The following is a 16,370-nucleotide window of genomic DNA, read 5'->3' on the forward strand; positions in this document are numbered from 1 at the left end:
CCTACCAGTGTGATTCTGTCAAACTAGACTCAAGTCCTTGTGAAGTACTGATGGCCTCCATGTCCATGGTCTATAACATTCTGTGATGTGTTTGGCAGATACGTGTGAAGACAAGCCGACTGGGGAGACTGTGGGGAAGGAGTTGTATCTCCTGGTGATCTGGTATCTTCTCTGTAAAGCTGGAGCTTTCTTTCTCTTAATCACCATCACACTCCTGCCAAACTGTCAAGTCTGGTAAACTAAAAAAAAATACAGCACATGAGCACACACGAGTAGTTACACTGTACACAGCCTTGTGACATTTAATTATTCCAAAAGCTCTCCAAATCCGTCTGACCACTTTTCTTTTAAATTAGCATTTTCTATTAGGCTCCTATAGGGTTTTGCCAACAAATCAATATTTCAGACCAGGAAAAGAGTGATATTTAGCAGGTTTTTAAGCTAAATTATTTGATTAATGTATACTATGTGTGGAGAGCATTCACTCACCATCCTTATCTCATTTTTGACGGAGGTGGCGTTTAGAGGCTTTTTGCATCTAAACTTGCATCTTAACTGTTTCTTATAACCCTGTTTGTATGTCATAGAACTAAACATCTCTCTGTGTGTATTCCCACAATGTATTGCCATGAGCTAATAAATGATTTTCATTGATCTTTTATGTACATGTCTTTGCCGTGCATACTAGCATTTTGAAGTTCAACAGCTTATCCGAACAGTTTAGTCTTAATGGAAAGTGCAAGAGTGTATAAAAACAGAGTACACCTACAATAATGATTGTAAGGTCACATCAAGGTCAGGAGATACTCCAGGATTAAGTGTCAAATTTCATTGTTTTTAGGGTGGTAGGGCAATGATAAACTGTTATGTTATTTTGATGATGAAGCATATAGCACAAGGAAGTTAAATGAAAGCTGACTGAATGAAAAACTGTTTAAGCTTCATGTAAATACGCTAAAATAACCACATGCAAGAAAACAATATGAACAATGATACTATGTCAAATCGAAATCTTCAGCATGGAAATATTTTATTAGTCTGTAGGGTAACACAAAGACAAGACAAAAAACATACAACTGAAGCAGCATCAAAATATTCTCATATGCGTCACAAAATAGCCTTTGATGAAATATTACAACTGAGTTTTCAGTGCTGTCATGAGATGCAATGGCGAAGACCTTATTCACTACTGAGTGATGCAGAATGAGTCACGGGTGGGTGTTGGCCGAGAGTTCCCCATCTGATGGAGACTGTAGCTGTGTAGGGCTCTCTGTTCCGTCTGCAACATAAACAGATTGATTTACAATTATATTTATTCATTTAGCATAGGTTTCTATCCAAAGCGACTTACATATGTCAGTTATATTACAAGGGCCATTGTCCCCAGAGCAACTTGGGGTTAAGTGCCTTGCTCAAGGGCACAACAAACTTTTCAGGCTACTGCATGCTAGCCCAGCACCTTAACGACTACGCTACCACACTACTATATGCTAGCCCAGCTCCTTAACGACTACGCTACCACTGCCTCAGGTAAATGAGGAAAGGCCAGTCCTAAGAACAGAAATGACCATTAATTCCATTTTGGACGGCCACACATCGTTTCAGCGAGTAATGAGGCGACAGACGCGGGAACAGTGGCATAAACATTTCCTTGGAAACGGCGTTCTCTACCAATCAAATTTTAGACATCACATCAATGAAGCTGAAGAGACTATCTTTATCGTTGGTCAATATGGACATTCATATTGTTATAGTTAAACATGTCTTATTGCTAACAGTGTGGACAGGCCTTAAAGTCTGAGGGTTTACAATGATAGTATTGAGGGATTCATACCAGTCTCAGAGGATGTTTTTCCAGAGGGGCTCTTATGTTGGCCCTCGATGTGAGTGGTCATCTCCTTGCGGTTGGGGGTGCTGTGGCCACACTGGAGACAGTTGTAGCGCCCCCTGGTGTGCTCCCATAAGATGCGGCTGCTGAAGGACTGGCCTGAGGATACAGAGAAAAGATGGGACTAGGGGATACAGCATCACAAGATTATATCTGACTGGCCATACAGTGAAACCGATTTAGCTTGTGACTGTAAGGACAGCTGGCATGAATCATTTTCAATGTGCTAAACTTGAAGCTTTCAGCCTTCCTTGATCACAATGTTATTGGGAATATCTTTCGAGAAGATCATTGGGTGTCAATTTCTTGTCAAATACTTGGCAATAGGTGGCAAAAACTGGAACATCGGTGGATTGGCAAACAAGGCATCATAACGTTTAAGAGCAAAGAAAAACAGCCAGCCAGAGAACTTCAAGACAAGCCATCACCAGCCAGGCTGGACGGCCATTAAGGTATCACCGGTCAAGCTGGATGACAGCCATTAGGGCATGTATGAACCTCAACCAGACAGAGTTATGAAAACAGGGGTTGGTGGGGTGGAGGTAGGAGTGCGGAAAGCTGCCAGACAGAACTCTTGCAGAGGGGAAGGGTGGGGCGGGTGCGCTACAATGACAGCAGGCAAGAGGAGAGGATGCTGGCTAGCGAAGCGCACTCTCCACACCTGCAATGGTTAGCTGGGTTAGTGTGGTGGGGGAGGGGGGTTCAAAATAAGAAATGGAAAAGTGTCACCCAGCCTGTAGCAAATTTGCCGAGCTCAAAGGTTGATAGGTAAGAGTAAACCTCTAACTTATCAACAGATTTAGATTAGAGATTAAATCTGAGTGCATGTGTGGGTCTTCATAGTGTGTGGATGCACCTTTGTGAGTTAGTGGGTTTCTTAAGGCCTCACCTGGACCGTACCTCTACTTATAGTGTGACTGCTTGGAGAGTTCCATCTGTGCATTTGAGGCCCAGGCGTGTCTGGCAGGACAGTGCAACATGACAAAACACAGTTCACTCACAACGGCAGAGCTCTGCAATGGCTCTCAGCATGAAATCACACACACAGGTCAGGACTCAAAGTCGATCTTAGGAAAGCTTCTCTGGACATTGTTCTCCTTCAGCTCTCGAGAGACAGAGAGAGAGAGAGAGTATGTGTGTGTGTGTGAGAGAGAGAGAGAGAGAGAGAGAGAGAGAGAGAGAGAGAGAGAGAGAGAGAGAGAGAGAGAGAGAGAGAGAGAGAGAGAGAGAGAGAGAGAGAGAGCATATGGCAACAGCAGAAGCGAAAGCATACTGTATGGCTCACCTTGATTTTTCCTCCAGACAGCATTGGAGGCAGCTGAAGCACTCTGAGGCGAGGGGGAGGACAGTGGTTGCGATGGGGAGGTCTGAGGCACACTGCTGGGACTCTGAGCCGGAGCCTCCTTGGGACTGGAAGAGAGCAGGGGGTCGGGTGAACGCCCCATAGCTGTGGGGGTTTCTGCGGGCGGCAGGCTGATTTCTGTCTCCATATCCTCCTCCTTGTACGCCTCCGATGGGTCAGGTGCTGAGATGGGGGTCGGAAGCTCAGACTCGGGCCCTTGTTCACCGAGCGCTCCTGCACGCGCTGCCTTGCTCTTGGCTACTTTAGCGCAGGTTTGCAGGTGTTTCAGCAGTGTGCGATAGGATCGCAGCTTGGCCCGGCAACTCTCACAGCTACAGAGAAGAAGAAAAAAATAGAACAATAAATGTGTGTGTTCCAGGTCTTAAACATATTTTCGTTATGCCACTCTTTGTTTTAAGAAAGATAATACAAGTATTTAGTTCATAAAGATTTTTTTTAAATGCTACCAGTTATAAACATTGTCATATTCAAAAAGTTATAATTTCACACACTCACATGAAAAAGATATTTGGCTTATAGTGGACCCTCATGTGTTCCATTAGCTGTTGCATGCTGGAGAATGACCCATCACAGCCCAATGAAGAGCACAGGAATACTTTCCCTGTTCACAGAGGTTAGGTGAGAGATGACAGGAAGGAGGAATAAACAAGTTACACCATGCTTATGAATAAAGCTGATGATACACAATTAGACTTTTTGAGCAATGTTGTTAAGTGGGTTCTGGCTAATTCAAGTTTTCAAAAGAACTTTAATAATCAGTTGGCAAACATTCATGATCATCCAATCAGAAAACATGGAACTGGTGATGTGGTTGTCAAGCAACATTGCTCAAAAAGCTGCCCCATAAACATCACCTTTAGACATGGTCTTCCTTTGCTCTAAACAAAACCAAGCAAACACAATGTTCTACATCCACAGCGTGGTAAGGAATACTCTCAACATACTCATGCCAAGTCCATATACGAACACATGGCATGACACCACGGCATTAAATGACAATTAAACACAGTAGAACAGTTCACCTGGCAAAGACTCTGCAGGAATCTGGTGGTCGTTGATGTGACTGTTGAGCGCCGTCATGTCCGTGTAGGACCTCTTGCACCCGTAGATTGTGCAGGATGCGCGACTGCTGCCTGCGGGTAAAATAAAATGAACTAAAGGATGAAAGAGCAACATTATGTACGTTGAAGCCATACACATACACAAGAGTGAAATCTCTATTTATACCTGCTGGCATCGTGGTATTGGTGGACTGTACAATGGCAGGCTTCACGTCGGTGGACATGTTTGCAATTTCAGGAGTGTAAACAGTCAGACCAGTGAAGTCCGAGGACAACAGTTTCGCTAGCTCAGACTACCTGGGGGAAATAATGTCTCAAGTTTATCAAGGAAAGGATTCCGTTAAGTCAGCAAATTTCAACAACGCATAACGCTACTAACAGACTGTATAAAGATACTCAGATATATAAGATAACTTAACGGTATCACACAAAGATGGAAGAAAAACTTGGAGCTGTGTGGATAACAGTTAACGTTCAAATATGCCTGCACCCAAGCCATCTCGTCGATTTTGTTAAATTTTGAAATATTAACATAACTTAAAACATACGTCTCGTGATCAACAACCTAATCACACTTTATGATAGTCAGGTCTACCAGACTACACGCTAGCATAGCCAAATTTGAATAGACGAGTTAGCTTGGTGTTGCAGGCTAGGGCAGTCCATTTACAGTAGGCCTACTGTCGCAGCCGAGACTTAAAGAAACCAAACCAACGTTGAATGCATTTACCCAATCAGTCACATGCATCTAATGTACATACCATAAAGTCCTTATAGCAGCTTACAATTGGATTCTTGTCTCTAAAAGGCCGACGTTAGCTTTAGCCGAGCGCTTATTTAACTCAGACGGGAGTGTCCCTTAACGGCACCCCCTACCGGCGCATTGTTGCAGTTGTCACGTATAGGTGCACGTACACACCACTGCACTGATAATGTAGCTGGGAAAGCTTCCACTCCAGCCAAAAGTTAGTCACAGTAATAAAAGTTAATGATATATTCTTTTCACAAACCAAGTAATCACAAAAACAATAATCAGTGATTACAAATAAATAACATTTTATTATGTGACAGCTCAGACAAAAAATCATAACTATTCAGTTATGTATGTGTTTTAACTGTTTAGAATTCTGGCAACAAATAATGTGCATAAAATAAACATATGCATCCAAGCAAGAGAATCATACGATATCAACATATCCAAAAAGGAAGCTTCAAACCATGTACTCTTGAAACTCACACCTTATTATAGATGAGTTGAATATCATGACAGTTTCCTGTATCCACAATTGATGTATAAGAAATACTATGCATTGCATTCTCCCATGAAATGAATAAATCGCCTTCACTAAGGTGTGTTCAGCCATCTATAAACCACACTATGTGCCGTCAATCCTCTATTCAGATACTCAAATGAATTTAAAAACAAAATATGGAATTTCTACCCTAGGACCAAAGCAAGGCCAACTAAGGCCACCTCTCAGAAGCATCACTGGTAATTATTGCTTAAAGGTTGACTGGTGAAAGATGCAGAAGTTGATTTCAAAGCACAATGGGTATTAGTTTTTCTCTGGCAGAATACATGAATTGTTGATAGTGACCAATGCCCCCTACTGGTCAGGAGTCATGAGGAGGTCCAGTGAAACCATGCAACTTTCATGCGGTCCCACACTGCTCCAATGGAGTCTAGAGCAGGCCGCACATCTAGAATGGTGTGTTTGGTGGAGAGACCAGCATCGTAGTAGTCTATGACGTAACGGACCTCTTTTCCACAACGATTTACAATCCAGTCGTGTCTGTCAAATGGTAATTCATGCCTGAAAATCACAAAGAGTAAAATAGGATGGTTTAATCACACTGCTACCCAGCACAGAGATCCAGTCTTTTTTAATTAATGATTACTGGGGTGGGGGGGAACCGTACCCCATCCAATGGCGGAACTTGGCTCTTGGTGTGAGCTCCTTTGCTTTACCTCCAAACCGAACCAAAGTTGGACCACAAGGACACTCTCTATTACACACAAAAAAAGATTACATTGATCTATTAGGCTACTCTCTCTAACATTTTGAGTTAATCTGACACCAACTTATGCTGGGATGTCAATCATTCTCTACACACTTTGAATGAAGAGCCTCCCATCTGAGGATCTCCTGCCAAGCCATCTCATTGTTCTGGTTGTGAATCTTGATGATGCTTTTCATGTCCTTCTGTCCAATGTCACCCTCATTCCAGCGCCATCTAATTTCAGCAGAGGTTTAAATGTGTTATTTTAGTGATGGTTACACAATAATGGTCTTGTGAAACAGGTTTGATCAAATACATCTTCTGACTAATGACCCGAGTCTGTTCTAATACTAACGTTCTGTATAAATGTTTGTCTGATAAGAAAGTAGTAAGTACAATGTATGGCTAAAAACCCCAGCATCTTGGCCAGTAAGCTCACCCTTTGCGTAGCATTGCGTTCCAAAACATCTGTTCTGATGGGTAGACCCAGTTCTGTTCAGACCCGGCCCGGGGGATTGTGGACTCTTGTCTGTTCACAGACAGAGGGAAAGGCTGACCAGCTGCTGGCGTCTGGTTGGGCGGGGGCATCTGCAAGACACCCATTCACAAGGTCACAGGTCAGATAATAGCGTTTGCATATAAAATCAGCATTGAAAGTTCAGGGAAATTAAATGGCTAGTAGCCCAATTACACACATTTTACGGGGACAATTGAATGGCCCTTGCAATATACAAGTGCAATGACTATTCCCTGACAACCCCCCCGAATTTCCATGACCTTCTTGAATTTCCCCTAGGGATCAATAAAGTATCTATCCATCTCTATCTATGACCTACTATATAATGAAGGGTACAATACACGACTAAAGATTTCAGAACAGTCGTGCAGTGCTCAAAAATCTTTTACTTTTTTAGAGCGGGAGGTGAATAAATGGTCAATGAATAAACAAAGTTGGGCTAACCACAATTACTCAAACAAGCAGTAAAGCTAATAACCAGATATACACCAATTCTGAATGGAAATATATTTATATAAATGTATTTTGGCAAAATTTTGACAAAATTCCCTGACTTTACCCCCAAACTGATAAAATTCTTTGACTTTCCATGTCTGGAATAGACTTTCCAAAATTCCATAAGCCTGAATATTATTGACATATGTAAGTTGCTTTGGTTGGAAGCATTTGCTAAATTAAAAGGTACTCTAAGCGATGTTACACAGTTTCTAAGATAAAACATTTTTTGTCACATACAGCAAACATCACCTTACCATCCGCTAGCTGTATACACTGTAAAAAAAAAAAAACACAGTCTCTGTCGACAGCCCAGGCTCCAAAAACAGCAACAAAAACAGCCTGGTCCAGCATGGACCATGAAACATAAACTCTTCCTGCCAATCTCAGACAAGATAAACGTTCAGAAGTTTCAGTGGCATGGGAGGGAGGGGCGAGCTAGCTCTCTGTTTTGTTTTAACATCAACAGAAGTGACAGAAGTCAAAAGAATTACCCAACATCGCTTAGAGTACCTTTACTAAATGAAATTGTAAGTGATGATACCATGTTTGCAGGGTTTATGTCAGACATTGCTCCATTCTCTCCTCTTGCTGCCTTCATTGGACACTCTACAAACTCATAGGCTCGGTCCTGATGAGCAGGAGTCTCTGGGACAGAAGGGGAAGTCTTTGGTGCAGACGCCTTGTGCATGGGGCATTCTGGGGGAGGAGCACCTGGAAAAAGGCAGCATTATATCAAGTGGATTGTCACTTTGGAAGTCACAGTGCATTGTCTATGGAGTAAAATGTTGCACACTGACTGTCATGAGGATTAGACCAGTGTCCTCCCATGTCGCCTTATTCTTACTTTGTTTGTGGTCCTGATGCATGGGACAGCTCCGTGGTGGTGCAGATCCAGAGCTGTATTCTGGGGAAGAGAAGGTCTCGACCTTCACTGAGCCCATGTGGTTGGACACAGTCTCGGTCATCGTCACTGTCCGACCATACACCTATTAAAGCTGAAGTCAATGATGGTAAAGTTAAGGCAATCACTAGCCTATAAATCCAGACGCGCCCCTAGCGGCAGCAAATTGCTGCCAGGGCTAGGCAATCACGGCTTCAAGTTCAACATGCAGATGACATTCCAGTAACTTCCTTAGAAATACGGCTCAAATCGACTTAAAACAGGACCTGGATCTATGATGACCATAAATCCGAACGCCTTGTGCATCAATAGCTTCATGTTCGCTAATGGCTAAATTGACATTTCCTTTCGTAATTAGCTTGCGTAACACTAAAAAACACAACCCATAGAAAAAGCAGGAGTGGTAAATGATAATACTGAGCAGCTAACGTAAGGTTAAGTAAGTTATTGGTCAACCGGCATCTCAGTAAGACAGCAAGCTATCAATTCGTTACGTTAGCGCGGTTATAAAACACAACTGTTGTCATTCGAAAACACCCTCAAAACCTACTCAATCAAAATACATCACAGCATCTTTTAACCAAGGAAAATCACTTTACATATTGAATTGAACCATAAAAGTAACCGCTTACCTTGACAGAAACAAGCTCCCTTCAATGTCGTGCACAACGTTCACCTCATGCAACCCACAATGCCTTTCGTCCCGGTTGCATCACAAGGGTACGTTCAAGTATGTATAAGTCTGCGCAGCCTGTCCTGTGATTGATTCGATATTCAATTATAGATTTAGCCTAGTTGTCATATAGCATACACAGTGAAATGTTAACCCGGTCAACTACATCACAAAATCCCAGAATATAAATAAAATACAAACAAAATGAGTATATTAATAGTCCTAATAAAAATATCAATAATACTGAAATCCAGAGATAGGCCTATATCCATCTGAAGCCTACATACTAGGCCAGGGCTATTCAATTAGTTTGTAATGGGGGCCAGTTCATGAAAAGCATCACAACTGAGGTGCCTGAGAAATGCGGCTTGAAATATGAGTAATCAGATTACAGCTGTAGATACAATTAAGTACAACAGCAGCAATAGGGGTGTTCAAATGTTGTATTTTGTACATGCATAACAACATCTTTAACTGGTTGTTGATGGCTAATATGGAATGGAATCTGTGATAAGATAACAGTAATGGAATCTGTGCTTTGCACAGTACTGCTAGATCCAAGATTTCCATGGACTTTCCTCCTATGGACTTTCCCCTAAAGATGCCAGCTGCAGCAGCAACATTTCCGGAAAAGGTACTGGCTTGATGAAATTCATTCTGGACTCTCTATACGACCACATAAAGACCTCGGGATACTTTGGTTTGGCTTTAGGGACCCTCTACTCACTACCACGTAAGTGTAATGTTGTTTGGAACTGTAGAAGAGGTATAAAAATAGTGTTTTGTAGCAGCGAAATGAGATGCCCTGGTCACTAACAGGCTAACGAGTTTTGACTAAAAGCGGTAAAATCGAACTTTCTCAAAACACATCAGAATGACATGATTTTGATGTCAACTCAACGTATGTACTCCCAATCATCCGTAAATTGATCTGAAGTGCATTTTACTCCGGATAATTCCTTTAAAGCGAGCGAGAGATGCAAGAGTGGAGAACAGCATGCGCTTAAAGGGCCAGTACAAATGGCCCGCGGGCCGCCAATTGAAGAGCCCTGTTAGGCTATTATGAATACTATCTCCAGTCAGGGTAAAAATATTCAAAGGCCCAGTTTGGTATCTTCAGCCTCTTCTGCACAGCTCAATACAGCATCTGAAAGTCAGCCTCCAGTTTCCAGGGCTTACTAGATCATGAGACAGGTTTGTATGATGTACGTTCACTGCAAATGCTTAGATTCAGTCTGGTCCACGGGTCCTACATGTAACACTTCTAGCCCCAGCCTTTGCCATCCTTCAAGTCATTTTGTAGTGGTTTTGTGTACACACTCACACACAGGAATTTTGTTTTGTATTCTAGTTTTAAAAGAGCCTCTTTAATTTTTATTTCCCATTTGTTTTCCCATTTACTTTTTACCTTTGTGACTTGACTTTATTACAAGGTGTGTAAAATACACACACACACACACACACACACACACACACACACACTGTGTTTAGGTTTCTGGATGAACTGCAGTATGTTATGCACCATGAAGGACCATAAGTAGTGCCACGACACACTGGCAGATGTAACCAATGTTAGACAATGCAGTAAGCAACTTGGACGTCCAAATTGTTTTAGAAGAGCTTCTTTCAGTTTTATTCCTGTGTCCTTTTCCCCAGTTACATTTCACTTTGTGTGTTGAACTGCAATAAGTTATCACTGTATGGACAGAATGCAATTCAAAATAGCAGGTTGTGCTGAATATTGTTTTTTTATTTGCTTTTTAACATTTGACATTTAACAGCAAATGCAAGTGATTGTAAACACATAACAGACACACATTGCTGATAACTGAGATTGCAATGATACACACCACTAGGCTATTAATGATGGCAATTCATTAGACAACAACAGGGAAACATTATCTATTATAGTCAGTTCAATAAAGCCTTAATGGTTCTGACCTATATAAAACAGAAGTACTGGATGATGATAACATCTTCTCTCATTTTGCATTCAATTGAGATGCGATTCAAAGAAGTGACTCAGAACACGCTAGTTGACTTCAGGGGTTTATTTCACTTTACTTATTCACCCTTGCTCACTAAGAACACATATGATTTGACTTGAAAGGGCACCAGATGCTGGTCTCCCCTGCTACTGCTGTGCTGCTGCTCCCAGTCTATGGAACAATCTGCCTCTGAATGTACGCAGTGCCCCCTATAGGCACATTCAAAAGACTCCTAAAATCACACCTATTCACTGAGGCCTTCCCCTCCTTTTTTGTTTTTGTTAAGCGACCTTGGATATCTTGAAAGGCGATAAACAAATCTAAGTTATCATTATTATTACACGAAGGCACCTGACTCATCCTTAGGTAGCGGTGTACACTGGGGGCAGATCTTCAGGTTTGCCATCCCTCGGACCATCAACACGGCTGTGATGAAAAGGGGAACCCAGACTAGGCAGGAAGAGAGGCATCTGGAAAAACGCCCAAATGAAAAGGTTAGCTGAGGGATCCACAAGCCAGTCACCCACATGCCAGTAAGGTCAGTCATAATGGTCTTCTCCATGACTCTGTACCTCACAGGTGTTCAATGGAGGAGCAGATGCGCAGGAGATGAGAAAAGGTGGGGGCACCTGGCTTGAAACGACCACCTGCAAAAAAACAACAACAACATGCTCAGAGAGGTGTAGTCAATACTAATTTGACTGACTAGTGGGCAACAAGTGTCACTATATACTCACCTGAGTATTTGAGGAGCAGGTGGCTTTGCAGACAAATGCAGATACGCATATGGAAACAATGAACTCCAGCACTGACAAAACTATCATGACTCCAGCAATCCCCCTTGCCCTGGTCTGTTGTGGGGGAAATTCAAAATATTATATTATGTATGTTACAGAATGCAATAGTATATTAATTGAGGTATACATACCAAGAACAATGCCCTACTCCTCCAACAATCATAAGTGTCATGGCCTTCATAACGGCAACTGTGATGAAAGTCTGTTAGGACAATGAAATCAAAGCTATGTAAAATTATGGAGATTCCAGCAGTTATGGTGCTTATGACATTCACCACCAGTGATGCCTTGAGCTGCAAGATAAAACAGAAAACAATAACAAGATATCTTAGATATACAGCACAACTCAAAGCTGAAAACCATGAGGATCAATACGTCATCACACACACATGTAGCGTAGGCATGCCGAGGCCAGGCTAACACACATGCAAATAACTCAATAAAAATATATGTCATGAAGAAATCAGGAACTGAGTGTTAGATAATCTGTAATGACTCACCAAACACTGACAGAGCCTCTTATTGGCTTCAACAGTAAGAGAGCCTGCTATAATGTACTAAAAAAAGAGGACATTTTACATTTAGGTAGCCAATGATATAAAAAAACAACAACTATGTTTTAGATTGTAAACAGAGACAGAAATATACAGCATTTATCATTTACGGTACAGTATACAAATATAGAGAGTACTGTAATTTAATGGAGAGGACTGTAATTTCACATCTATTATCCAAAGTTTACACATTGATTTTGCAAACTTTCTTCAGCTATGAGGTTCATGCATGGGGGCAGGCTACACGGATGCATTTCTTCATTCTTATTTCATGGATGTGGTCAATACTTCTTTTTTGTATCAATTTTTATGTTTTGAATTAGCATACAACACTGTCCTGTGGTTTATACACAGGGTGGCTAATACATGAAAAAATACTGTATTTATAAAAATGAGCATAATATTGATGGACTTTGCTAATGAATTCAGTAAATGTTGTGACTGCAGAAAAAATGGAATTAATCTCACATTAATTGATCCCCAGAGCATGATACCAGAGAAAGAGGACACTGTTGATGATTGAAATGCAGTCACAATGCCAAACAAGAATACAACAATGCCAGTCATTATCTGGACCGTCTGCAAGAAATTAAACATATAGGCTATTCAGAAACATGCAGGAAAAATACATCAAAAACGTGTTACAGTTGATTAAGAAAGCATGCTACCATTTCTTGAAATGTAGCAATTTATATGTGAGCCTTTTTCAGCCTGATGCAGTGTGATGGTGTCAATTATAAACATACTCCCAGGACTGCTGGTTCTCCTTTAAGGAATTTCCCAATCGGAGATGAGGCTGTTGGCACAGCTCCAGTCTGGGGTAAAACATCACTTTGGGCACTTTGTTGTGGATACACATGGGTAACGACCACAAAGCCATTGGAGGACGGATCACAGTTGCTCATTGTGGTGTACCTAAAATACATCAGTGAAGAGTGTGTGTGTGTGTGTGTGTGTGTGAAGAGTGTGTGTGTGAAAAGTAATAATAACAAAAGTTTTATAACAAGTCTCCTCTGTCAATAACTGTGGCCAAACCGTATAGCCTTTTTAAACCGAGTCTGCCTTTAACTTGACACTTGACTACTTTTCATTTAGGAGCTTTTTAATTTAAAAAATAAAAAATAAAAAAATATTTGAGGCTGATGATTAACACAATTTGTGTTCCTTCCACTTATAGTAATCTACCTCTATATTGTCTTATCATATCATTGACCACCTTTCATTCTTAACGGCATTCAGAGAAGAGAGAAAACCACCCACACTTACTTTTGTCGAGTTCTGCTTGAATGTAGAAGGGCAGGAAATGTGTCTTGATCACAGATAAACAGTGTTACCTTAGGACCAGGGCAACTGGTAGTCTTAATTGTGTTGCTCATGGTCTCTGTGACAACCACAGTAGGATGAGAGCTTGCCATGGTCCCTCAGGTGTAATTATGTTGTTTATGTTGTGAAAGAGCTAACAGAAAGTGATTAAACATTGCCCCCTAGTTGTTAACACTTGTATTACAGTACAATTCAAGTCGTCAAAAATGGGACAGTTGGAAGAATAATGAAACAGCTGGTAAAGGAGGGGAAGGACACGGTTGTAAAGCACTAACTCAGCAGGTGGGTTGCTGAACAAAACCCAGAATCAGCACGGCTGTACTTCCAAGGGCCCCTGGGCACTGAGAGCTCATTGGCCCCCTACCTGGGCCCCAGACACGTGTGCGTGCGTGCACACAAAAAAACACGCCTACCTGATACAACCAAGATGGCCAAGAAGATAACTTTGAGCTTTCAGTCAATCTGGTCTGTCAAATGCACTTATTTTTCAATAGCAGGGACCAGCTATGCCTGTAGTTCAACAAAAGTTGGTCTTTCCATACTGCCATTTCACTCACAAATCACAAAACAAGGGTGAAATGGATAAGATCTCAAGACAGAGTATGGCTCAGGAAGACCATGTCAATATCACTGAAAATTACCCAACAGCACACCAGTTATTATGCCTGACATCTGACCGACTGTACAAGGAGTTTTATTTATTTCATATACTAAAGTAAATCAGAGTGAAATGTTCAATGACATGTGGTTGCTAAGTGATCAGTGTATGTGATCAAATATAGTATGTGTGTGTGCGTATGTGTGTGTGTGTGTGTGTGCACACCCCTGTAGACTCATGATAGATAGCTGAACTGCTTTAATCTACTGGATTATTCAAAAGATTTGATTCATAATGTAACTTGACTTGACTTTAAATAAAGTATATAAAATGTGTGTGTGTATGTGTGTGTGTGCTGGCTAAAATCATATCTACAAGAAAGAAGCTTCTTTGTTGCCATCGGAAACTGTACCTCAACACCAACGTCCTTGACCTGTGGTGTTCCCCAGGGGTCGATCTTTGGGCCACTATTATTCAACCTCTATATGCTCCCACTTGGACAAATCATCCAAAATAATTTGATTTCATATCATAGCTATGCATCATAGCTACACAAATTTACTTAGCTCAATCACCAAACGACTATGGTCCTCTTGAATCTATGTGTCAGTGTATAGAACAAATCAACACCTGGATGTCTCAAAATGTTCTTCAGCTGAACAAAGAAAAAACTGAAGTAATTATATGTGGTAAAAAGGAGGAAAGACTTAGGGTTGCCACTCTCCTTGACACAAAAGGGTTGAAGGCAAAGGATACTGTTAAAAATCTTGGTGTATTAATTGACAGTGATCTAAACTTCAAAAGCCACATGAAAGCAATAACTAAATCAGCTTTTTACCACCTCAAAAATATTGCCAAACTCAGAGGGCTGATGTCAAAACATGACTTCATGTCAAAACTCATTCATGCATTTATCTCCAGCAGGGTTGATTACTGCAATGGACTGTTCACAGGCCTTCCAAAAAAGACTATTAAACAGCTTCAGGTGATACAAAATGCAGCAGCTAGGATTCTAACAAAAACTAAAAGAACTGACCACATTACTCCAATTCTTAAGTCCTTGCACTGGCTTCCAGTAAGTCACAGAATCAACTTTAGAGCACTATTGCTTGTTAATAAATCAGTAAATGGAGTAGGAGCTAAATACCTGTCAGACATGCTTCAGCAGTACACACCTTCTCGTCCTCTCAGGTCCCAGGTGAAAAACCTGTTAGTAAAACCTACTGTTAGAACTAAACATGGTGAAGCAGCTTTTGGCTGCTATGCTGCTCAGCTCTGGAACCAACTTTTTCGGATGACATCAAAAGGCCCCAACTGTAGCCAGTTTTAAATCTAGACTTAAGACCAAACTGTTCTCAGATGCTTTCTGCTAACTGCGCTGAGTTACAAAACTAGCTAGTTACCTCGGCATGGTGTCCATCCAATACCAGAGGAGTCTGGACATTGCTGCCCACATTTGCTAATTTCCAGCTGAAAAAGTACATCAGCACAAATCAATACACACACATAAACTCTCGCACAGACACACACATAGCGTTTAAGATGAGCAACGTTTGTCTCTGTCTGCCTGTACTACGAAGGGAGCTTAACCTACCCAGATGTAACCCAGGGTTACTTTGTTAAACCAAGGTTGACAAAACCTGGTTATCTTAAGTGGTGTTAATCGGTACTACGACGGTGATTATGAAGTTGATTTGTTGAGCAGGGGTTAAACCTAATTTGGGTTTGTGGCGTTCACATAAAAGGGCGGAGGTTGCAGCGCAAGTCACCACTTTCAATGATGACGCGATCACCTATTTTTATAGGAATGCACACAATTATGGCAAGCTATGAGGAATAAAACCCACTCTACGACCAAAATCAAATACGTCGGCAGTGAACAAAGCAGAGAACGCATTGTTGGCAACGTATTGTTCTTCAAATATGTGTTAAGGAGGGTTAATAACTGGCGAATGTCTGAAATGAGGTTGAAATAATTAAAATTGCCTATTTTGAGTTCATAGAAATGCCTACAGATGCAACGCAATTTAGAAGCGTGCATATAGATTACAGTAATAGGATAATTGAATGTTTAAGTAGCCCCATTGACTGATTTAGTGTATGCCTAATCCTGTGAACATTTCAGATGCAACACCCATTTATAAACACACATGGCAGCAGGTGAAATGAAACACAAACACATTATTCAGAATAGTAGGTTTATATAGT

At 41.2% G+C, this 16,370-nt stretch overlaps 3 protein-coding genes across 10 annotated transcripts; all 3 read right to left on the bottom strand.

Moving 5' to 3' along the window:
* Positions 1 to 1,013: 1,013 nt before the first annotated feature.
* Positions 1,014 to 5,204, bottom strand: znf414 (zinc finger protein 414). 4 transcript variants are annotated; one of them, XR_007194680.1, is made up of 8 exons: positions 5,074 to 5,204; positions 4,479 to 4,605; positions 4,274 to 4,384; positions 3,747 to 3,852; positions 3,174 to 3,562; positions 2,778 to 2,848; positions 1,835 to 1,987; positions 1,014 to 1,279 (listed from the first exon to the last, which is right to left on the bottom strand). XR_007194680.1 is itself a non-coding variant. In XM_048253507.1 (8 exons), exons 1-8 carry the CDS (start codon positions 5,074 to 5,076, stop codon positions 1,209 to 1,211), a joined length of 1,020 nt encoding a protein of 339 aa, XP_048109464.1. In that variant the 5' UTR covers positions 5,077 to 5,204; the 3' UTR covers positions 1,014 to 1,208. The 4 variants fall into 4 exon arrangements, 3 of the variants coding, with proteins under 3 accessions (XP_048109464.1, XP_048109466.1, XP_048109465.1); XM_048253507.1 differs by having other exon boundaries at positions 2,789 to 2,848; XM_048253509.1 differs by having other exon boundaries at positions 2,789 to 2,848; positions 4,479 to 4,609.
* A 143-nt stretch (positions 5,205 to 5,347) lies between these two features.
* LOC125301171 (holocytochrome c-type synthase) lies at positions 5,348 to 8,954 on the bottom strand. Its single transcript, XM_048253511.1, has 7 exons — positions 8,862 to 8,954; positions 8,173 to 8,323; positions 7,870 to 8,039; positions 6,753 to 6,901; positions 6,428 to 6,547; positions 6,233 to 6,319; positions 5,348 to 6,126 (listed from the first exon to the last, which is right to left on the bottom strand). Exons 2-7 carry the CDS (start codon positions 8,291 to 8,293, stop codon positions 5,934 to 5,936), a joined length of 840 nt encoding a protein of 279 aa, XP_048109468.1. The 5' UTR covers positions 8,294 to 8,323; positions 8,862 to 8,954; the 3' UTR covers positions 5,348 to 5,933.
* A 1,743-nt stretch (positions 8,955 to 10,697) lies between these two features.
* On the bottom strand, positions 10,698 to 15,350 carry LOC125300935 (membrane-spanning 4-domains subfamily A member 4A-like). 5 transcript variants are annotated; one of them, XM_048253118.1, is made up of 9 exons: positions 15,310 to 15,350; positions 13,508 to 13,697; positions 12,988 to 13,156; positions 12,710 to 12,820; positions 12,188 to 12,244; positions 11,819 to 11,980; positions 11,628 to 11,741; positions 11,463 to 11,537; positions 10,698 to 11,360 (listed from the first exon to the last, which is right to left on the bottom strand). In XM_048253118.1, the coding sequence occupies exons 2-9, from the start codon at positions 13,654 to 13,656 to the stop codon at positions 11,253 to 11,255; spliced, it is 945 nt and encodes a 314-aa protein (XP_048109075.1). In that variant the 5' UTR covers positions 13,657 to 13,697; positions 15,310 to 15,350; the 3' UTR covers positions 10,698 to 11,252. The 5 variants fall into 5 exon arrangements, 4 of the variants coding, with proteins under 4 accessions (XP_048109075.1, XP_048109077.1, XP_048109074.1 ...); XM_048253120.1 differs by having other exon boundaries at positions 13,508 to 13,550; positions 15,310 to 15,332; XR_007194638.1 differs by lacking the exon at positions 15,310 to 15,350 and having other exon boundaries at positions 11,819 to 11,889; positions 13,508 to 13,999.
* Between the last annotated feature and the right edge of the window lie 1,020 nt (positions 15,351 to 16,370).

Source organism: Alosa alosa, chromosome 9, assembly GCF_017589495.1.
Source record: "Alosa alosa isolate M-15738 ecotype Scorff River chromosome 9, AALO_Geno_1.1, whole genome shotgun sequence".
NCBI classification, from domain to species: Eukaryota; Metazoa; Chordata; class Actinopteri; order Clupeiformes; family Clupeidae; genus Alosa; species Alosa alosa.